Consider the following 23,652-nt stretch of genomic DNA (forward strand, 5'->3'; position numbering starts at 1 on the left):
AATCGAAGGTCCCTATAAATAAAAATTTGAACTATGGTCGTGCAATCAGCAATCTAGTTTTTTCATGTGTAATGAAACAATGGAAAAGTACGAAAATTTAAAAAAAAATTTCTTTTACAAACTTTTCCGGTAAAATTCCTGCAATCCAAATATGGCCCAAGGGCCGATAATTTTCATTCTATCCTATGGTTCTTCAAACTGTACTTTTCTTTCTTGTTATGTGAGGCTGTTTAGCCCCTTGTCTTGTGGCTTTCTTTAATAAAATTACCGCGGCCTTGGTGGAAAATTCCCTATTCACAAAAAAAAAAAAAAAGGCTTATTCTTCACGTGTGTTTCAGATGATATTGCTATTGCAATAAAGATAATGTGCTAAACCCTTGACATTTCAACATAAGATGCTTATTTAAAGTTAAAATTAAACCAAATACTAACACATAACACATTACTGTTATTTCTTGCTAAATACAATGACAATGCTAATTAGTTTTCTTAGTTTTGGTCAATTTATAGAAGGCCAGAGCAAAAGAGACACTACTAACATGTTCTGACTGGGGTGAACCAGTCAAAGTCACCGAAGATGGATGGCTAAATCTATTCAAAGTTACCCACCAAAAGAAAAGAAAAAATCTATTCAAAGTCGCTACCAATGGTGAAAACCTTTGAAAAATTCTTCTAGTTTTCTTGAACATGTTCTAAGTTCATCAGACATGCCAATCCGGTTTTCCAAGTTAGACCAGATTGTCGAATTTCCACAGTTAGACCCAGATCGGCCACCTCTAACGTTGGATAACTGGTCCCATTTTTTTGAAGTTTTTTACTATAAATTTGTTTAGGGAAGTGCTATATTCGCCCCATTTTCTTCCTCGGGCCACCCCACTAGCGTATTTAATTATGATTACTTTTTTATACTACAAGAGGGTGGCCTGGGGAGAAAAAGGCCCAAATATATCATCTCCCAATTGTTTACTACTGTAGAAGTTGACCTCCTGAGACATAAAAGGGTGTGACATAGAGCATGGAGAAAGAGCCATTTGGGGGTAAAAGCACGTATCTTTCATGGTAGTAGAATGGGTTTATAAAGAGATTAAAAATCTAAAGCATTTTTTAAGCCCATCACTCTCACTTACTTTGGTGAATTCTAAAGTGATTTATGATGGATTATAAAAGTTGGGGCTATTGGCAAAGTATTCCACCATTAATTGATGAGGTGAGAAGAATTTTAAAATCTTGCTTCCAATGGAAGGTTGATTTTGTAGTCTTTTGAAAACCCTTTCCCCTTTCTCCACTCTAAGCATGTCTATAGTATAAAATTGCCTTAATTTTAACTGAATAATTTTGAAGATAAACTTATGCTAGCAGGATAGCCAATCCTAGAACCAGCTTATCCAATTATTTCTATTTCCATGGCGAACAGACTCATTGAATGATTCCAATTCTCGACTGTTAGGACAATGGGTTGAAAATGGATACTCAACTCAACTCAACTCAACTCAGCCTTTGTCCCAAACTAGTTGGGGTCGGCAAATAAATCCTTTAGAAAATTTTCATGAACAAGGTGAAAGGATTTACCCCGCACATATTGATTAAGTCTAATCCCGACACTAGTTAGGTTCGTCTAATATATAAAACAGTTCTCATTCCAATTTTATGTTCGAACTGTCAATAGCGTTGGGACTGATTTTCACACCATGCTATCCATACGGTAGGGAAATAATGTAGATAATAATAAATGTCTCTAATTGAAGTTAAAATTATTTAAAATTATGATATGGGTGCAAATATCAAAACAAGGTGGGTGCAAATATCAATATTTTTCATTGATAAAATTTTCTGCACCCCTTGTTTTGATATTTGCACCCATAACATCGTTTTAAATCCTCCCTTTGACTCATAAATGTCATTGCCAATCATATGATGCTGATCTCTCGGGGCCCTACCCTGTAGATAACATGGTGTGAAAATCACTCCACATGCTATTGACAGTTCAATCATAGAATTGGAATTAGAACTGTTTTCTATTTTTATTCTCAAACATCCATTTGCAACCCATTTTCCGAACAGTTGGGAATTGGAATCATTCAATGGGTATGTTCGCCACGGAGAAAGAAATCCTTGGATAAGCTGTTTCTAGGGTTGTCTATAGGGGTGTAAACGAGCCGAGCCGAGCTTGGCCAGGCTCGGCTCGGCTCGTTAAGGTCAAAAGCTCGGCTCGGGCTCGAACCAGGCTCGCGAGCCTTATCGAGCTCGGATTATATTAATTTCACACCCCTCATCTTCCCTGGACAGCCCTATCTAATGTTTTTTTACTGCTCTTTTTACACTACGGGGGGTGGTCCAAGTAACAAACGGGATTCCAAAAAAGAAGTGACATATTTTGCCTCCCCCTTTCACTCCCTGAACAACCCTTTTAGTGTATATATTAATATATAATATATATATTTACATATATTAAATTCTTAACGAGAGCTCGGGCTCGGCTCGGCTCTTTAAGGATTCGAGCCGAGCTCGAGCGAGCTTCTGATCCCCCAAGCTAAAATTGACACCCTTAGTTGTCTACCCTGCTAGAATAAGTTTATCTTGAAAATTATTCTTTGTTGTTCTGCAATTTTGTTCTAGTAATATATTGTCCAAAAACAAAGGTCCAAGTGAACATAAGGTAGCAAGTCTGTTCAAGAATAAAATAAGGGCAGTGATAAATCGACTCCTCATGTGTCTTTCTATTTTGTCAGTGATAAAATAAGGGCAGTGATAAATCGTTATTACTGCCCTAAAATAAACCCCAACTTGCTATTGAACAGCTCATAGTATTCAATAGTATTCATTTTGTAGTCATGTCCTCTCAATAGTGGCCCACCAAATGAAGGTCTTAATCAAATTAATATTATGTGTGGGCCCAAGTTTGGCTTATATTGTGCCTCTCTCTCTTTCCAAATGACTCATGGACAGATATTATGAGATCAGCATTTACATACTTCTTCAACTACTCTACCATCCATTTGTCCCAAAGATTTTTGGTGATACGGGCCCATCACATACCTAATCCAATTTCTTTTTTCTTTTATCACCACTAACCATGTTTGGACTGCCAGTCTACAATTTAGAGGGAAATAATATGACTGGTTCATTTATCACAAATTATAGGTCACTCCACTTTTGGGAACTGTCATAGTTTTTGACAGCTGGTTAAATAATAATAAAATACAAGGTGAGTTTGGCATTTAATATTGGGCGCTGATCTCTCCCCCCCCCTCCGACGGCTGGCTAACGTTAAACGTTAGGATATGTTACTTTCCCACCATTTGACCTCCTCTCTCTCTCTCCACACACAACAGGAACAGTTGGTTGGTGGAATGGTGGGCCCATCTTTAAACAATGTAGGCCCCGCCCATACCACCGTAGGATAATCCAAACCGTCCATTTGATGGGCCATAAATGTAAATAGGTTGCGTCCCAAAATATCATTTCCATAGGCTGATCCTAGCCCTCCGATCTAAATAGAAACGACATCTTATGCAACTTCTATAGATTGTAGGGTTGTGATCATCCTATGGAAATGATTTTTGGGGCACAACCTAATTACATTGTGGCTCATCAATGAATGGTTTGGGTCATTCTATAGAGTTGGTCGTAAAGTAACATTAAGGCCCGTCCACAACATAAGACGATCCAAGCCGTCCATGGTTTGGATAATCCTATGGAGTTGGTCGTACAGTAACATTAAGGCCCAATGGTAGGCCCCACCGATTTTTTTCAAATTGAAGCGTACCGTCCACAACATAGGATGATCCAAGCTGTCCATGGTTTGGATCCTCCTATGGTGTGGTTCGTACAGAAACATTAAGGCCCAATTTAGGCCCCACCCATATTTTGAAAATGAAGTATACCGTCCAGACCATAGGATGATCCGAGCCGTCCATTTGATGGGCCTTAACGTAAATGGGTTGTGCCCCCAAAAGGGTTTCCTCTCAAATGAATGCTTTGGATCATCTTGTGGTCGTACAGTAACATTAAGGCCCATCCACAACATAGGATGATCCAAGCCGTCCATGGTTTGGAAATCCTATGGAGTTGGTCGTACACTAACATTAAGGCCCAATCATAGGCCCCACCGATAATTTTCAAATGGAAGCATACCGTCCACAACATAGGATGATCCAAGCCGTCCATGGTTTGGATCATCCTATGGTGTGGTTCGTACCAATTTAGGCCCCACCCATATTTTTGAAAATGAAGTGTACCATCCAGACCATAGGATGATCCGAGCCATCCATTTGATGGGCCACAATGTAAATAGGTTGTGCCCCAAAAATCATTTCCGTAGGATGATCACAACCCTACAATCTATAGAGGTTGAATAAGATGTAGTTTCTATTTAGATCGGAGGGCTAGGATCCGCCTATGAAAAAATATTTTGGGACGCAACCTATTTACTTTTATGGCCCATCAAATGGACGGTTTGGATTATCCTATGGTGTGGTATGGGTAGGGCCTACGCTGTTCAAAGAAGGGCCCACAATTCCAACAATGGTTCCTGTTGGGCCCACCAACTGTTCCTGTTGTGTGTCTGGAGAGAGAGAGAGAGAGAGAGAGAGAGCTGTCAAATGGTGGGAATACGTTAGCCAGCCGTCAAAAGATGCGCCCATATTGTTATAAAAAAACACTAATTTAAAGGGTTTTGCTAGGCAATTTCACAGAAAGCCATTTCACGGAAAGTTGTCTCCTTCGAAAGTGAGCCACAAAAATGGCTTTCCGTGAAATTAACTAGAAAATCCCTAATTTAAATTTCTCTTTTGTTATAAGTTTGTTTTTTTGTCAAAATATTGAGATGAGGGATTCTAAGGGTAGAGTTATTGATAAATGTGAGAGAATTCACATGGTGGAGGTTAGAGACAAGAGCATAAATAGGTGATTTTAGACTGAATTAAATGGCACCTGTGACACTCTTTACTTTCTTTTTCTTTTTCTACACTCTCCTCGTTTACAGTTCATCTAATTATGTGGAAATGTTGTGGGTCATGTGGACACCATATAAGTGAGTCCCACTATTTTTTTTTTTTTGAAAAATACGTGGATGGACATGTGGATACCATATAAAAACTCATTTACATGTATCCGCTAAGACCACCCTTGCAAAAATATGTTGGAAGGGCGCCCCCATTGCCTGCAAATGCACTTTCAGCCAATAGGGGCGGCCGTTCAGCTGATTTTTGCAAGGGCGCCCCCTAGTTTAGCATTCCTCATCAGTTAAATCAGTTTATAGAGGGTTAGGATAATCTTATGGAAATTATTTTGGGGGCACAGACTATCTAGGTCGGGACCAACAAAAGCATGACTTAAATCATCCAAAGGGGAGCAGCTAACTGTAGTCTGTACTTCTTTCTAGGGCTGCAACTCGAGCCGGGTTTTATCCGACCCGAAAATAGCCTAGGTTGGGTTCAGGTTTCATGGGTTTCGGGTCGAGCCGGGTTGAGCATTCAAAAGCCCGCATGAATCTCGGGTCGAGCCGGGTTTGAAGGGGCCCGACCCGACCCGACCCGAGTTACATAAGTTATAGTATGTACATTTTTTTCTATTGTTAGTTAAAAGTTAAAAGTGAAAACCCACGCACCCACTGTTACTGTATGTAAGTGTAATTTCTGCTTCCATGAGTTGAGTTGATTCAAGTGTTTGATTCAGCATTGTTTGATTGTAATTACAACATTGTTTGATTACGGCATTGTTTGATTCAAGTGTAATGTGAGTGTAATTTCTGCTTCTATGAGTTGAGTTGCCTTGCCAAACAAGAATTTTCCTTAAAAAATTGCATCAACATGAAAAAACCCGACCCGAGATTTATCATGGGTAGGGCCGGGTTTGGGCATCGTGGGTTTTCCGAAAAAAAAGCCGACCCGACCCGACCCGAGTTGCAGGCCTACTTCTTTCTTCAGGCCTATACAATTAGGGAAGTGAATTCATCCCCTTTCTTCCCCAAGCCACCCCTTTAGTGTATTTATGGCTATTCTTTTTAGTTTTTATCATAATTATCAAAAGATTCAAAACACTGCTTTAATTGCCATTTTTTAAAAAACACTTATTATTCGTTTGCAGTTTAAAACTCCACTTTTTAGGAAAACATTTAAAACACCTTTAAAATGTGTTTTAAATGTAGTAGACTCATTTTTTTCCCAACTTTCCTACTTTACCTCCGCTATATTTTGTAAATGACAAATTTTATATGTGTTTATTTGTGGAGGAATGATAGACACAAGGGAGCCCTTGCATAAAGAGCCAAAAAAGGGCTCTTGATTGGATCCACGTCATTAAATGTAACGGATTTTACTTTTTCAAATGATTTTAAAATGTAACTGAAAATGACGTGGATCCGATGCAGAGCCCTTTTGCGGCTATTTATGCAATATCTTTCATTGCTCTTATTTGTGTTTTCGTTTTTTTACTACATTTTTTTAACCCAATACATATTAAACTCAAATTTTCCCAGGCCCATTTTTTGTCGAATCATGTTTTGCTAATTATGGTTTTTACACTACAAGGGGTGGCCCGAGAAAGAAAAGGGGGCGGTTATATCATTTCCCTTATTTTATCCTCATTGTATATTGTATTTATGTACAATAGTGTGGACCCTATTAGCCCAAGGGTCCCACACTATTGTACATGAATAAATAGTGTATTGTGGGACCCTATTAGCCCAAGGGTCCAACGATTACCCATGTTTTGATGACTCACGAATCCAAATTGATTATAGAAATTTGGACTAATATTGTGCCATGCAAGTATATGTGCTTATAGTTATAGGTCATGTCAAAGGTGGAATCATCCCAACTTGCATTGTACCATAGCCCAAGCTTGAAGATCAACCTCACTCGATGGTGACACGTACCCGGACCAAATTGAAGATGTTCAACACTTGGATGGTGTCACAAAGCCAAGCACAACTGAAGCCGCTCACAAGCAAGGCCAAATATCAAGGAGTTCACATATGAAGCCAAAGCTGAGAATAGTTTTAGATTGTACATCCTCTCTCCATTAGTTTTTATTAATCTCAAGGAATTCTGAAAAGACCCCAAGGTCTTCAAAATGTTCTTAAAACCATTTGCACTAAATTTGAAATCAACAAAATGGTTTTAAAATAAAAATATGAAATTTTTTGTTCCCCAGTCGACTGCGGGTTCGCAGTCTACCGCGACTCCAAACCGATGAAAAATAAAAATGACCAGAATGTCGTTGTGGCTTATTGAGACTTGCTTGGTCTACCGCGCCATTCGACCGCGGTTCCGCAGTCTACCGCCAACAACAAACTATCTTTTTTATATAGCCGTAACGGCTAGTTCTGCCATCTACCAGGAGTCTACCGCACTAGCCTTTAATCCCTTAAAACCAGCTAGTTTTGTAGTTGGGTTATATATATATATATATATATATATATATATATATATATATATATATACACACACACACACATGAGGAAAGTGTTGGTGAGCTTAAGCGCTCCAATCACATGGGTCCCACATTTTCTGTGGTGATCCAAACCATTCATTTGCTAGGCCCTATCATAGATAGGGTGTGTACCAAAAATCAGCTCCATAGGATCATCCTAATCCCTCCATTTCTAGAGGACAAAAATGGGCATATTTGTGGACAAATAATGTCTGTCCATTTTGACCTCCACAAATTGATGGGTTAGGATGATCCTATGGAGCTGATTTTTGGTACACACCGTATCTATGATAGGGCCTAGCAAATGAATGGTTTGGATCACCACAGAAAATGTGGGACCCATGTGATTGGGCGCTTAAGCTCACCAACACTTTCCTCTCTCTCTCTCTCTCTCTCTCTCTCTCTCTTTATATATATATATATATATATATATATATATATATATATATATATATATATATATATATATATATATATGAGAGAACATTTCCTACACACTTGTGTAGGTAAGTTACCTACACACTACCTTAAAATACAGTGGGGGCCCACATTGTTTGGGTAATCCAAACCATTCATTTGAATGGTCCTCACATAGATAGGGTGTCCACAAAAAATCAGATCCATAGGATCATCCTAACCATTATGGTGCAGGATTGACGGCTATGATACCACTGTTACGAACCCGATCCGATTCGCAACGGATTGATCTTCTTGGAGGGAAGATCGGCCTCTTGATTCACTTCAAGAGAAGGATCAATCCTCCTTTCTGCACGAGACACATTTTGAAACAATTTTCTTCATTAATTTCCTTCAATGCCTTTTACAAGCTTTAAATAGGGGTGTCAATGGATCCAGACAGTCCGATGGATCGTCCGAATCCGAACGTTAAGGAACGGGATCTAAACATATGAATAGGATCCATGGGCATATTTTGGATCGTCAAATCTGGGATCCGAAAAAAATTGGATTGTGCATGGGCACGCCCCATATACCCATTGGATAGTCACGATCCGAAATGGTTTACAAAAATACCCTCGAAATTTTGTTAATGCTAACCCTTCTATGAAGGGTATTTTGGTCAAAACCTCTCTTATCACTTAATGAATCGGATAGGAATGCGATTTCACTCATTTTAGTCGTTTCATTTCATACTTTCACGAAGGAAAAGTGGAGGGGTTTTGTTCTTTATGCATCATATTCTTTGATAATAGTTATACATTATATTTGTGTATGTAATTTTGATTAGTTTTAATGTTTACAAGCATTATTATACACATAGATTAAACATAGATAAAATTTTAATTTGGTTGAAGAAAATGTATAAAGACACTAAAAGTGGACTGCAATTCTATCTCTTTTTGAAAAAATTAATTGTTTACTTAGCTTAGTGAGACATAATAGGACATTCCGATGGACGGTCCGAATTAAAATGGATCGTGATCATGACGTGGAAAGTAGGATCCGAAGAACAATCCGACTCCGACCCGACCAATAAGGAATTTGAATGGATCATGACTGTGACATAGGTGGATCCGACCCGAAGTGGATCCGTTGACACCCCTAGCTTTAAATAAATATTTACAAACGTGATACTCCCATGAAAGTAGGGGCAATCCCTCCCAACGAAATGTGCTAGTCACCTATTAAATAGGTAACTTCCTTATCAAATAATTATCAAATAGCAATTACTTTTATAGCTATCATAACTGCTAATTATTATCCTATAATAATTAGGAAAGATTAACACAAAGAAAATCTACATACATGGCTAATCTCTAACGTGCCCATGCCTATGTGAGACCATACAAGCACGTACGTAACGTACTTAAATCCCTTGGAGCATTGAAGCTCAATTGTATTGGCTCGGATCCAGCCACTAAGGAGGATAGGTTGATTAGTGGATTTCCTCAAGGAGAGAAACATGAAAAGATTGGAGTAGGTGTTGGGATTAAGACAGAACCACTATAAACTTGGTGCACTATTTCTTCTTAAGCTCCTCTTTCATTTACTTGCTTTCTATTGTGCTTATTATTTTCTTATTTGGCTAGCCAATTTCCTTGTTCAAATTCAAAAATTAACTAGTGTTAATATCAAAAGTTTTAGATTAATTTTTCTAGAATTACAACCCCCCCCCCCAACGATTGCCTCGATGTTATCACATTATTTGATAATCCAAACTAATCATCATTAATTGCCTGAGTTTAATAAGTAGTGCCCCAAAAATCATCTCCATAGGATGATCCTAACCCTCTTATCAGTAGAGTGTTCTATAGATGCGAGGGGTTGGATCTTCCTATGAAGATAGTTTTTGGGACGTAGCCTATTTAAGTCTTGGCCCAATAAATAAATTGTTTAGATCATCGTAAAAAAATGTCCTACTGTGTTTTAAAAATAAAATACTTCTATGTACGTGCATACACCATTCAAAAACTCATATACAGTATACATAAATGTAGATTGATTTACTTTGAGATGGTCTATGGTGGTCCAGCTTAGAAAGTAATCAGTCGCTTCTCTTTACATATAGTACAGATCTATGTCTCAAATATCTCCGACAATATAAAACTACCATGATTTTATCTTGACATTTTGATAAAATGATGAAAGAGAAATTATATGGTGAAACGTGTAAGGCCTTACAACCATAAAGTGGAAGTACCACGCTCGACATTTGATCCAACAGCAGCTCCTCAAAAATTAATATATTTGGCGTAAGGGTGTGTTGCCCCTTTGCGATCTAGATGTGAAGTACATCAGCCCCTTTGCTTTGGAGTCATAGATACATCAGGTAACTTCATTCCTTCAAATGTGAAGTACATCAGCCCCTTTACAGTCATTGATACACTCTAGCTGGGTGTCCCAAGTAATGAAAAGGGGCGCATTTATCATTGCCCTTTCATTTTTATCATTTACTGTGAAAATATTGCAATAATATTGTGATATTTTTATGATAATTTCATTTTATATTTTTTATTAAATATATATATATTTCTCTTGTAAAGATAAATTCCCCCAAGAATTAATATGTTTGGCGTAAGGGTGTGTCTCTTTGGCGTAAAGTCATGGGTTTGCTCCCCAGTGACGAGCGTTCGAATCCCCCCTTGCTTACCCGATGCGCGTGGTTTCCGGGTGATTGCGCGCATCCGTAGGGAAACAGTCCTACCCCGAAGGGGGTGGGGACACCCTTCGTTACCACAAAAAAAAAAGAAAAAAGAATTAATATATTTGTGACTTAGTTACAGTCATGCAAATAATTCTTATAAGCATCCAAAAAGGCCCAAAGTTTACAAACCCGTGGAGGACTGAAATCAACAGAAAAATCATAAAATGAACATGAATTAGGTACCCAAAATCAACCCATTTAGATCAACCTTGTCCAGCAGATCCTCCCCACTTTTTAACACGGTTCTCCACTTGAGTTGCCTGCAACATTAATCGTGGGGAAGTTAGTAGCAATCCGTTGATAAATAAGCTATGCATTGCTTTTCTAGAAATGACTGAAATGTATACGGCTAGAATTTGGGTGTTTTCTGAACATTTCTAATCCAATTAAGAGAGTTTCATTTTTATCATTTATCTAACATCGCAATAATATTGAGATATTTTTATGATATTTCATTTTAAATTTTTTTCTTAAATATATAATTTGCTCTTGTAGAGAAAAATGTACGTAGCCTCTCTGCAAAGCAAGGGTAAGGCTGCTTACATCTAGCCCTCCCTAGACCCCGCAATGGCGGAAGCCTCGTGCACGTGGCCGCCCTTTATATATTTTTCTCTTGCTGAGATAAATTCCCCTAAGAATTTATATATTTGTGACTTATGTACAGTCATGCAAATAATTCTTATAGGCATCCAAAAAGGCCCGAAGTTTACAAAATGAACATGAATTAGGTACCGAAAATCAACCCATTTAGATCAACCTAGTCCTGCCGATCCTCCCCACTTCTTAACACGGTTCTCTGCTTGAGTAGCCTGCAACATTAATCGTGGAGAAGTTACTAGCAATCCGTTGATTAGTCAGCTATGCATTGCTTTTCTAGAAATGACTGAAATGTATAAGGCTAGAATTATGATGTTTTCTAAACATTTCTAATTCAATTCAGACTGGTTTTGGGTGCAGTGTTTAGAAATATCTACTTATTACACTCATTCTCCTTGGTGGAATCAAACCCCGCACACTTGGAATGTTAATCAAAATCCTGGTAGAGTCCCACCCCGATTAGCGATCTAGATCATTAGATCATCATATAGTCATTGTTAGAGTAGATCAGATCTTGACCGTTGGATTGGCTGTGGTAGATTAGGTAGTTTGGATAGATTAGCAACTAAGCTAGATTTAGAAGGCAGGATTTCTATCTTGATCATTTTCCTTGGTTATGTTAATATCTTTCTATCTTTATCCTTCTCTGAGTGATCTATATAAACACTCATTAGAGCTAATTGTAAGGTAAACAATATTAATAGAAATATCCGATTTTATCAGTGGTTGCATGTTTGATGTGAAAGACAGAATCAATGGAAAAAGAATGGGTGAAGGATGATCTAACCCTTCAGTTTGTGCATGGAAGTTTCTATTTGTCTTTTTTTTTTCTTTTCTTTTTTAACTTCCTATGCTGTCCATTTTACACCAAATATATCAGAGAGTTAGGATCCGATGGGGATAAGTTTTTGAGCGTTAGCTATCTACGGCTAGTACCAACAAATGAATGGTTTCGATCATCCAAATATGGGAAATGTTACCAGCACTACTGTATTTTAATGAGGGCACTCCTCACTTTATTAAAAGTACAGTATGGCCCGCACCATAGGATGATCCAAACCATCCATTAGATGAGACACAACCTAAATAGGTTGTGCCCCAAAATCCATTTCCATAGGCTGATCCTACCCCTCCGATCGAATAGGATCAACCCTCTAACATTCAGATAGGAGGGTTAGGATCAGCCTATGGAAATGATTTTTGGGACACAACCTATTTAGGCTGTGGCCCATCTAATGGATGGTTTAGATCATCCTATGGTGCGTCCCATACCGTACTTTTAATAAAGTGAGGAGTTCCCTCATCAAAATACAGTAGTCCTGATAACATTTCCCTCCAAATATTTGTACCTCATTTGTACTTTTGTTGCCAAATATTTCCCTTGAAAAAAAAAGCTTGAAGTGCCATTATCAAGACAAAGGAGTGTGGATATCATAAACTGATATGTTCATGTTAGTGGTGTAAGTTAGAATGTAGGTATTAATTATGCGGTTATGGGTTATGTGTTTTAAGATGTTGATGTTAGTTATTTTGCCTATGTGATGTGTAAGTGGGTTAATGGGGTCGTGATGTGGCACTGCTTTTATGCTTGTATTTAATAAGTTTATTTTAATGAAAATGTGAGAAGAAAAGAATTTGACACAACAAAGGAAACTTTGTTTTAGGAGAGTCATGATTCCTCTTGAATTGAATTTCTAGGAGGTCTGGTTGCCTCGAATTAACCTTTTTTTTCTCATCTTTTCTGTCTTTTTCTTTGTTATAGTGTTACGGTCAATTAGGCATGTAACAAGTGGTATTAGAGCGATCGATCATGTGCGATGAGTACAACTTGAGAGATTTTGGATTCCATGCGTGGAGATTTTCGAAAGATCAATACAACTGTTTTGAAATTGATAGAAGAAAACCGACGATTTGCGGAGGGCTTGGAAAAAATCAGAATTGCGATCCAGGAAATGAGTCAAGAAGATGGAAAGTTGAATCTTGAAAATGCTAATTTTGTGGTGGAGAAAAATGAGAGAATTGATGCCGACAAAGATGATTTAGTTGAACATTGAGCCAAGGATCATTTTGAATTTGTCGACCCATTTGATCATTCCATCGCTTCGATGTGTCTATGAAAAATCGCATATTCTTCCACCTTTGAGCACATCAAATTTTAAAAGTGGAGTTCAAAAGATCGCGACCATTCAGATTTGGGACCCAGTGGATTAAAGTATTTTCTCCAATAATTCAACCTTGAGGACAAGGTTGTTAAGGCAATGGAATGATATGTTCATGTTCGTGGTGTTAGTTAGAATATAGTTGTTAATTATGGTCATGTGTTTTAAACTGTGAATGTTAGTTATTGCCTATGTGGTATGTAAGTTGTTAATGGGGGTAGCGATGTGGCACTACCTTTATGCTTGTATTTAAGAAGTGTAATTTAATGAAAATGGGAGAAGAAGAGAATCTGACAGCAACAAAGGAAACTTTGTGTTAGGAGAGTCATCGTTCCTCTCTAATTGAACCTCTAGGAGGTCCGGTTGCCTCGAATCAGCTTGTCTTTTCCCCTTTTTTTTTCTCTCTTTTTCTTTGTTTATTTGTGTTACGGTCAATTAGGCACGTAACATAAACCCATAAGTGTCTCAAGTATTTTTACTCACCTCTTTGTCCCAGTTAGTGCATGAAGTTACCACCACTAAGATTATTGTCTGCAGAACAATACCACCAGTCAGTCCACCCCAAATACCCTGCAACCCAAAAAAGAAAGAAAAATGGGAAAAAGTTACAGAAAATTCAAAAATATTATAACATAGTATCCAAGAAGGCGTAGGTATTATTTCCACACTCAAAATCAGGCATTGCCAACCATATCTGTATTGTAATGAAATGGCATTAAAGCATGTTCTAATATTTCACCTGAACTCCAAAATCAAATTTAAACCCCAAAAGCAAGCCAAGAGGTAGCCCAACAACATAATAGCATCCAAGGTTTATGTAAGCTACCAAAGCTTGCCATCCAGCTCCAATGGCCACTCCTAAAAGCAGAAAACGGGAGAGGAAAGTTAAGACTACATTCATTAGACTTAAAAACAAATCATTGGTCTAAGGCCAATTTGGTAAACTAAGTTTCTCAATTAAAAAAATGGAAAAAATGGGGGTGTAGGGTTGCAACGTGGGCTGGACTAACCCGAACCTAACGGGTCCAACCCAGGGGCGATGCCAGAAATTTTGCAAAGGGGGGCAAAAATTATAGTAATTTTTTTTCTATCTTAAAATTAAGATAGAAAAAATTTCTATCTGAAATTTTGCACAAGGGGGCAAAAATTATAGTTTGGCTTGTGTGAGATTTTCATTTCTTCGGATTTGGTTGGGTTAGGGTCTGATTTAATTTTGAGTTTGGGTTAGGGTTGAGGCCCCGGGAAATCTGAACCCAATCCCCGTCCAACTAATTTAATCACAATTTTAAAATCTTAGGATTATATTTTTTTTAATTTTTCCCCAAGCCATTTGATGTAGGTGGGAAAGGCAGTATTTAATCTTTTATACTTTAACACTCCCCCTTACGTGTGGCCCCACTTTCTAGGGTTGGCCTACACGTGGCACATGTGGCCCCACTTTTGGATTTAACCATTGCATGTGGATTTTGCTATCAAGGAGGTTTGAACACAGGCATTTGCTCTGATACCATGTTAACTTACCAACTTCTCCAATAGCTCAAGCTGTTGGAGAAAGGCAGTATTTAATCTTTTATACTTTAACAGAAGCGTCTTCATCGATCTTTGGGAAATGATCGTATCTTCAATGGAAAGGGTCGATTCTTGCAAGGGGATGGAAGAAATCTAAAATCAGGGATAAATCTTGCATGAAACAAGATATAAAGTGAAGAAAAAGAAGAAAAGATTAGAAAAAACCTAATCTTGTTTCCAATTTCACAAGAAAGAAACCAAAGATAGATGAGAAGAGAGAACTACTCAGCCCGATTTGGAAAGTTGAGTTAGGCACGTTGGACTAAGGTTAAGAGACTTAAGAGGTGGGTTGGGTTAGGGTTGACCCTTCCAGACCCAACGCTCAGTTTGGGTCATGTTAGGGTTGGGCTAGGGTTGGCCTCAACAACCTCAGTTTGGGTCATGTTAGGGTTGGGCTAGGGTTGGCCTCAACAACCAACCCAACCCGGCCCACGTTGCACCCCTAGAGGGATATTCACCATTATAGAGAGGGAAATGCCAATGCCACCCACTTTTTTGTGTTCTTGCCGCCTATCTCTTTTATTTACAACTTTTCATGGATTTGTACCACTCATTCTTTATAAGTTGCATGAAAAAGATACTAAATGAAAGAGATGAGACCAAATCAAGTGGGTGGCAGTAACATCTGTCTTGCAAAATAGGTATAAAGATCAACACATTTTCTCTTAAATATAGATGAAAAGAGAAATCACTTCAAGTTAATCAAACTTACCAGATAGAACAGGTTGGAGGCCATTTAGAAGCATGGTGAATCCTAATAAACCTGAAAGCTTGGTAACTTCCTTGGCAACATCATCACTGTTGGTGAAAAGATAAGGAAATTCGTTTCTGGTTATCAAAATGATGGCCATGCAAACCAAGCCGATTGCAACTGATGTAATGGAGACCACCAATACTGCAAATTTTGCTGTTTGAGGATTACCAGCTCCAAGTTCATTTGAGACCCTCACACTGTTACAACAACCATAACAAATTTTCATACAAAGAGACCGAAGTGCACTTGTTGGGATTATCTAAAGATAATTAAACTCACTGTGAATTGAGACCCTAGCTAAGCCTTTTTTTTTTTTTTCGAAAGTGAAAAAACATGAAAGTAGTCCATTCCTTTAAAATAGTTTTTATATGTACGTGTGTGTGAGTCCAGTATTTTTTGAAAAGTCCACTTCATAGGATCATCCAAACCATTCATTTGTTGGGCCACAGCATAAATAGGTTGTACCCCTAGATCATCTCCATATATAGGACGATCCTAATTAAACCTCCGATCTATAGAGGTTTCTATAAAGTGCCATCCCTCTACCAATCGGAGGGTTAGGATCATCCAATGGAAATGATCTATGGTGACAGCCCATTTACGTTGTGGCACAGATTAATGGTTTGGAACATCCTTTGAAGCGGGCTCCGCTGTACTTTTAAAAAAATACTGGACTTCAGGGGCACACACCATATAAAATCTCCATTTAAAATAAGTCTTCTGAATAATCAAAAATATACTTTCACGAGAAATTATGTGATGGCTGGCCGTGCATGCACGTTCAACCCCCCAAAAACAGTGGAGCCCATACTATTTAGGTGATCCAAACTATTCATTTGTTGGGCCCTGACTTAGATAGGGTGTCCCCAGAAAATCTTATTTCTCCGTAGGCTGAACCTAACCCTTAGATTTGTGGAGATTGCTATAATGTGCTATCCATTTCAAATCTTCACAAATCGGAGGGTTATCCTATGGAGAAGATTTTATGGAGACACCCTATTTAAGTAAGGACCCAACAGATGAATAGCATAATATTTACAAAAACAATAACATACGCGCATAATTTGCTATGCATATGCATTAGGAATAAGTGGTTTGATGTTTCTTTAATAACATGGTGCTTTTGATTTGCACTTCTTTAATATGCAGAAGAGGGTATGGGCACTCATTTTTCAAATTTCAAGAAATTTTTTGCAGAAAGGGAATGTTATTGAGGCCATTAAAAAAAAAGAAAAAGGAATGCTATTGAGTCAACTTAAGAAAGAAAACTAAAAATAAAAATGTGGAGAGTAACAAACCTTATGGCAGCATTGAATCCAATTGCAATCATTACCTCCCATCCATTTAAGTTCATGCTGCAAAGATAGTTAGGCTAAAATTAAAAGAAATATCTTTCATTTTCTCATCTCAATAACTACAGAAAGAAATATGTATTTTGATTACTTTCATTGTTGGAAAATGGTGAGATTGGATCGGGGGTGAAGTTCTTTTACCAGATGGAGATGGCATCAACTGCTATCAAAGGGTTTTTAAGGTAGCCTGTCAAGACTATCAATATCATCAAGTACCAAAACTCCAAACTGCAATCAGTCAATAGAATATAAATATGAGAGAAATTGTGAGATAAGCATCAACTAAGGAAAGATAATCCGAATTTAGTACCTTACTACCTAATCTACCAAATCTAACACAAGAACGGTCCAATGGTGAGATCTCACACACTCTAACAGAGCATCACCATGATCCAATGCTTATTGGATGGTTATCAGGTTTGGGGCCACCCTTGAAAGTGAATGCCCCACATTGATCACCACCCAATCTAGAATAGAAAGCCATGGACGTGATTTGTGTAATATTGACCTGAGAGGAATTCCCCCACATTCAAGCTTAGACTAGTCTGACTTATCCACTTGATAGGCCTTAATTTGGATCACTTATTACCTGGAGATTACGAAAATCATCCAATAATGTATATTTCCTGTCATGAATATAAATAGTCATAAACTACGCGTAGGCAATTATCCATATTTAACAACAACAAAATAGACATTATTGGATGTTAAGATTTCATGGTTGGCATGATTTTCGTGCCTTTGAATATATAAACCAAGGTCTATCAAATGGACAGATCACATCTACCAAAAGTAGAACTCTATAGTGGGAGCGCCGAAGTGTAGTACAGTGAGTGTCCCATGCTACTTAAACATTCCTTTTGAACTAACTTACCATAACATTAGAGCAGAAGCTAAGGAAAGCTTGACAAAGGCAAAGAGCTCTTGGAAGGCAAGCAATGAAAAATCAGTCCAAGCACCATCAGATTTGGTTCCAATGATATAACCCATTTGGCCCAAGACAATGAGCCACCATGAAAAGTCGATGACCGCGGCTGCACCAGCCAAACCCCACCCAACCTTTAATATCAACAACCAGCTAAGGGCCACGTGAATTGCCAAGACCACTGCTGCTACCATAGCCATGACCATGACTTTTCTTTGAGATTGCAAGAACTTTTGGATGGGGAAATTGAGAGCGTAAGCGAACAACTGAGGAATTATATACAATGAGTATTTCCCTGTGTAAAAGACAAGCCTTGTTCTTCTTAGAAAAATATTGTTGAAGTCATTAAAAAATTCTCTCTCTTTGGTTAGTATGATCCAAAAGGATTATCGATCCCAGGAGTGCAAATTCATATAGGCATATAGGGATTATTGTACATCAAATAACATCAACAGTGTTTTTCCAGCAAGTCCTTGAGCAAATTTTCTTTTAATGGGTTCTCCTAGCACAACAATGAACTCTAAGTGGGTCTTTTTCATGATATATGTTAGATGACTTCATTAGAAAATTGGGGGAAAAGCCAGAGCAGAATTTTTCAGGCTATTCCAGGGCTTAAATAATCACATTTACATAAATTTCAAGGTCCAAAATACCTTTAAACATCATACCCATGATAAGGAGAACCCTTAACCATTGAACTAGATCCTATGATTTCACCAAGTGTATACTTTATCTGGTCAGAAATCAAGAGGCTAGATCAATGACTCACTTTAGTAGGTCCAGGATCGATTTTAGTAATTTAAAAATCAATTCTGGGCCCTAAAAAACCAAACAATGGGCCTTACTGAATTATTTCGGGCCTTAAAATTGATCTTCTGGCATTAATGGATCCATAATTTCTGTGTCCTGGGATTAAACAATTGTTTATGAGCCAAGTTTCTAGATCCATGGACCAGTCCTCAGTTTCGGGGCTCAGAAACAAGGTACTGGTCTCAGGTTACTGGATCCGGGCCCAAAAGCCCTTAGCTAAAACCAAAACATGGAAAATATTCATTTAAATAACATAAAGCCCATCATTTAAAGCAACATCCATCACTGTTAAAAATATCACAGAGGTTCTTTGAAATTACCTTTGCAATAGCAAAAAGCTAGAAGAGGGTGAAATAACGATCCATTCTCAACAAATTCTGTAATGTCCTTTACATCCTTTTATCTTTTAAAAATCATTGCTAGTAAGAATATTAATTGCAAAGGGATTAACTTACCACATTGCGCTTAGATTTTTCCTTGTATCAAATGTCCTTTAGAATTACTAAAGAAGCTGTAAGGAAGACTTAAAAAGGGGCAAATTTACTTTAATGCCTTCCAAAAATTTGGATAGGCCTCCATGTCCCCATTTTCTTTTTGACCCACAAATAAATTTTAAGAAATTAAACTTTATATATGATTAATCAAAGGGCGATGATATCCCCCCTCCAGTAGGCATGCGCCCCCCTTGTAACTTGATGTGAAGTCAAAAAGGTTGAAGTTGCCCACTATTCACGTCAAATCAGGTAATAAGGGAGCCACATGCGTACCGCAAGAGGAGTGAAAATATCATCTCCCTTAATCAAAACTTAAACTTTTATAGATAATTAGTTAAAGTGTGTGCCTTTATGCGTGAATAAGGTAAGTTCTAACCTATTTGGGTGTTTTAGCTAATTATTAACTTTAGGGAATTGATAAATGCGCCCCTTTTCATCACTTGGGACACCCAGCTGCATTGTACGTGGCAACCAGGTCACTTCATTCCTTAAATGTGAAGTACATCAACCCTTTTGCAGTCATAGATACACTGGGTGTCCTAAGTAATGAAAAGGGGCGCATTTATCATGTCCCTTAACTTATTATTGTAAATTGTTATATTAAATTGGATTTAATTATACAATCTTGCTTAGAGAAATGATTTTGTTTGTGGTCCCCCTAGCGAAAGCTGAAGAAGAGAGTTGGACGATTGAATCACGTGTGAGTGAAACTAGTTGGACTCGTACTGAGATTAATTCCTATGTGCTTCGGCCTCCTATCCCTTTATTTTAATTTACCTTTGAAAAATAGCCAACACAATTTAATTCGAGAGAGAGAGAGAGAGAGAGAGTGTGTGAGTCTTACCAGCTAAATCAGAAATCTCCCTGGTCTGTCCCAATAGAATGAGAATGGGAGGGGAGAAGACATAAATGGGGATCAAAACAATAGCAGTGCAGATCAAAATAATCCAAGACCTTTGCATGTAAATACCCATCATTTTAATCTCTCCTGCACCAAAAGCTTGCCCACATAACGTTTCCAAGGCACTTCCCATACCAAGCTGCAAAAACCCACATACAAAATACCAAACTAAAATCAGAGTGGAATGCTAACATAAAAAATGGCACAATCTAAACTACTTGGGAACGAAAAAGATGCATTGTTTAGGCCATGCATGATTGGCATCCATAGAAGTTTTTTCCATGGAATATTAGTTGATCGAATGGGAGAAGGTGAAGGAAAAAGAAAACTCTATTCAATAGAGTTTTATTTTTGGGTGATGACAAATTCGCACCCCTTTAACGTGAATTGATGTCAAAAGGCGTTACAGCCTGATGTTTTTTACGCTTCTTGATGTCGATTCACGTTAAAGGGGTGCAAATCATCCTACAGTGGGTGCAAATTTATCATCTCCCTTATTTTTCCTTATTTTTTTCTGCCACTACCCATCATCTCCTCAGTCGATATATTCTCTCTCTCTCAACACTTGGTAAGCCAATATTCCCACGGGTGCAACTGGGGTCCTTTTTTGGGAACTAGGGTTGAGCTATTACTACAAAAGGGGTCGGGCCAGGTTGATTTCAATTCATTTTTTAGCATAAGCTCAACCTGACCCGACCCAAGTTGCACCTCTAAATATTCCATGAAAAAAATTTCATGGTTGCCAAACATGGCCTTACAATTTAGACGAGTGTTAATCTAATCTACCTACAAAAAAGAGATAGCCTTAGGCTCATGAGGATTTGAAGATTGAAAAAGGTTTCTTACCATTATTCCAAAGGCAAGGCCGGAGATGACGGAGTTTCCGATCGCAACAGCGGCGAGTTCGAGGGTTCCGACATGTCCTACGAAGGTTTGAGTGATTGCACCGAGCGAGTATTGGCATATTGCAGTGAAAATTGCTGGGGCTGCAATTTTCCAAAGCTTCTTAGATTCTAAGAGAGATCGTTGGAAGAAAGTACAGGGAATTGTTTGTTCATGGAGGGGAGGAGGTTCCATTTCTGCATGGGCTTTCTTATTGGATCTTCCTCTAATTATGGGTATAAACATTGACCCTTTGAAAACGGTTATGCCATGAATTTTTTGCTACCTCCCCTCCATGTATAATTTCTGACGGAAATGCCATCGGCTAAGTGTATATACATTAACCCATCATTTTGATCAAAATAGTACCCTTCCTATAAGTATACCCCTCCTATAAGTCTCTCTCTCTCTCTCTCTCTCTCTCTCAACCACAAAAATGTCCTTAATTATTTATTTTATTTCCTTAATTTTAGGAGTTTTTAGTCCGTAAGTAATATAACAAGATTTTAGTAAATTGTGGATAGATTACAATCAAACACTGAGCATAAAAATTATAATCTAACGCAACTCCCCCATTTAGCTAAGTTACAAAATCTATAACTCGATCAAATCTAATATCACAAATCTCAAAGATTCTAGATGCCCCCTCAAAAGTATTTGGATTGAAAATCGGCATACCTTTGATTACTATTAGAGAATGAAATGAAATCAAGATCAAATATTCTGATATTAGAAGATTTGATTTGATTGGGCTATATTGGTTGGTTGGGTTAGATTAGGCAAGTGAATTTGATTAGGATAGTGTCTTTCCATAATTATCTTATTCTCTTGCTATGTTTATCATTTGAGTGTTCTATAAAAACACTCCTTGCACTTAATGTAAATCATCCAAGATTAATATAATTTTCTATTATTTTACATGGTATCAAAGCATAACGATCATATGCCCTTGGCACAATAGAGAGTATTGTCATCCTCCGGCGGCCGTTCGCCGGGCCCAAATCTCTTCGCCTTCTTCTGCTCTCTCTTAATAGCTCCACTTTATCAAACCATAAGTTTAGCCTCTGTCCCTTCCTTTATAATTCATAGTTGAATTTCTACCCATGTTTTCTTAGATCTAGCCCCACCCTCTTTTTAATACCCTGTCCATTTTTTTTTTTGCCGATATTTGCTTCATCGTTTTTGCCGCTAATTGATGCCCATCTCCTTTTTTTTTTTCCTCATCTTTGTTGCCCATTCTGGCATTGGTCAATCGTGATCTATTTATTGCCTGACATTGGTCCATAGGGACCCATTTCTTGCCCATTCCGGCATTGGTCCATAAGGACCCATTCTGGCATCGGTCCGTAAGGGACCCATTCTGGCATCGGTCCATAGTAACCCATTTCCAAAAGGTTCGGTATTCAAAATCGGCCTAAATATGACTCGCTCATTCAAGCTTGAGTCAAATCATGTTCATTGAAGCTCTTCGCGGCTCTTCTTTCATGCGGCATATTTTTCAACAACATACGACAATCATCTTCGGCAATATCGGCAACATACATCGAACGGACATCAATCATGACAGTGTGCATCAAAATTTACAAATTTTTCTATTTCTTTTTGGGGATATCTAATGTAATCAAACGTATATCGATTGAAATCGATATATGTTTGAGGGGGCGTATTAGAGAATGAAATCAAATCAAGATCAAATATTCTGATATTAGAAGATTTGATTTGATTGGGCTATATTGGTTAGTTGGGTTAGATTAGGCAAGTGAATTAGATTAGGATAGTGTCTTTCCATAATTATCTTATTCTCTTGCTATGTTTATCATTTGAGTGTTCTATAAAAACACTTCATGTGCTTAATGTAAATCATCCAAGATTAATATAATTTTCTAGGGAAAATTATTAAAAAAACGCAAAGTTTTAGTTTTATTGTCAATCAAGGGTAGACATTTCAAATTCATAAAGTAGGGGCTGTCAGGTACAAAATTTTGGTTTTGGGACAACTATACCCCCTTGCTTTTCCCACCCTTTTTAGAGGCTCTATTCCCTATGTTTCTCACCTACCCATATCACCTTTTTGTTTTCTTCTTCCCTAAGCCTTCCACAGGCCTTCTAACGTGAAACTCCATTGACAACGTTTCCAAGCTCCATTGCCATTATAGTTTTGAAAAAAAAACTCCATTGCCAATGTTTCCAAGCTCCATTGCCATTGTAGTGTTGAAAAAAACTCCATTGCTAACGTGATAAAGCTCCATTTCTACTGGTTTCCGTCGGATTTCCAACGTTTCTTTCGGACTTCCGACTCGGAAGTCTGAACCAACCTTCGGATTTCCGACGGAAACCAGTAGATTTGCCATTTCTACTGGCTTCCATTCGGAAGTCCGACCATTAGTTCGGACTTCCGACTCGGAGTTTAAGGCAGGGTTCCCTAGTGGTTCCGGGGTATAAAATGTGGTTCCCTAGTGGTTCCGGGGTAGAAAATGTGGTTCCCTAGTGGTTTAGGGGTATAAAATGTGGTTCCCTAGTGGTTACGGGGTATAAAATGTGGTTCCCTAGTGGCTTTGGGGTAGAAAATGTGGTTCCCTAGTGGTTCCGGTGTATAAGATGTGGTTTCTTAG

At 38.0% G+C, this 23,652-nt stretch overlaps 1 protein-coding gene across 3 annotated transcripts; it reads right to left on the reverse strand.

Moving 5' to 3' along the window:
• Positions 1-10,636: 10,636 nt before the first annotated feature.
• LOC143858249 (protein DETOXIFICATION 33-like) lies at positions 10,637-21,344 on the reverse strand. 3 transcript variants are annotated; one of them, XM_077368905.1, is made up of 10 exons: positions 21,005-21,343; positions 20,102-20,297; positions 17,903-18,248; positions 17,170-17,256; positions 16,975-17,031; positions 15,635-15,873; positions 14,093-14,211; positions 13,837-13,923; positions 11,355-11,406; positions 10,637-10,857 (listed from the first exon to the last, which is right to left on the reverse strand). In XM_077368905.1, the coding sequence occupies exons 1-10, from the start codon at positions 21,284-21,286 to the stop codon at positions 10,832-10,834; spliced, it is 1,491 nt and encodes a 496-aa protein (XP_077225020.1). In that variant the 5' UTR covers positions 21,287-21,343; the 3' UTR covers positions 10,637-10,831. The 3 variants fall into 3 exon arrangements, with proteins under 3 accessions (XP_077225020.1, XP_077225021.1, XP_077225022.1); XM_077368906.1 differs by having other exon boundaries at positions 11,330-11,406; positions 21,005-21,342; XM_077368907.1 differs by lacking the exon at positions 11,355-11,406 and having other exon boundaries at positions 21,005-21,344.
• Between the last annotated feature and the right edge of the window lie 2,308 nt (positions 21,345-23,652).

This window comes from Tasmannia lanceolata, unplaced genomic scaffold (assembly GCF_043159265.1).
Source record: "Tasmannia lanceolata isolate RefF3 unplaced genomic scaffold, GAP_Taslan_0.1 ptg000025l, whole genome shotgun sequence".
Taxonomy (NCBI): Eukaryota; Viridiplantae; Streptophyta; class Magnoliopsida; order Canellales; family Winteraceae; genus Tasmannia; species Tasmannia lanceolata.

Coding starts and splice junctions, on each gene's coding strand:
- LOC143858249 (XM_077368905.1), bottom strand. CDS start 21,286: ATGTTTATACCCATAATTAGAGGAAGATCCAATAAGAAAGCCCATGCA. Junction 20,298..21,004: donor GCCTTGCCTTTGGAATAATG/GTAAGAAACCTT, acceptor GGGTTTTTGCAG/CTTGGTATGGGAAGTGCCTT. Junction 11,407..13,836: donor GCACTAACTGGGACAAAGAG/GTGAGTAAAAAT, acceptor TTAATGTTGCAG/GCTACTCAAGCAGAGAACCG.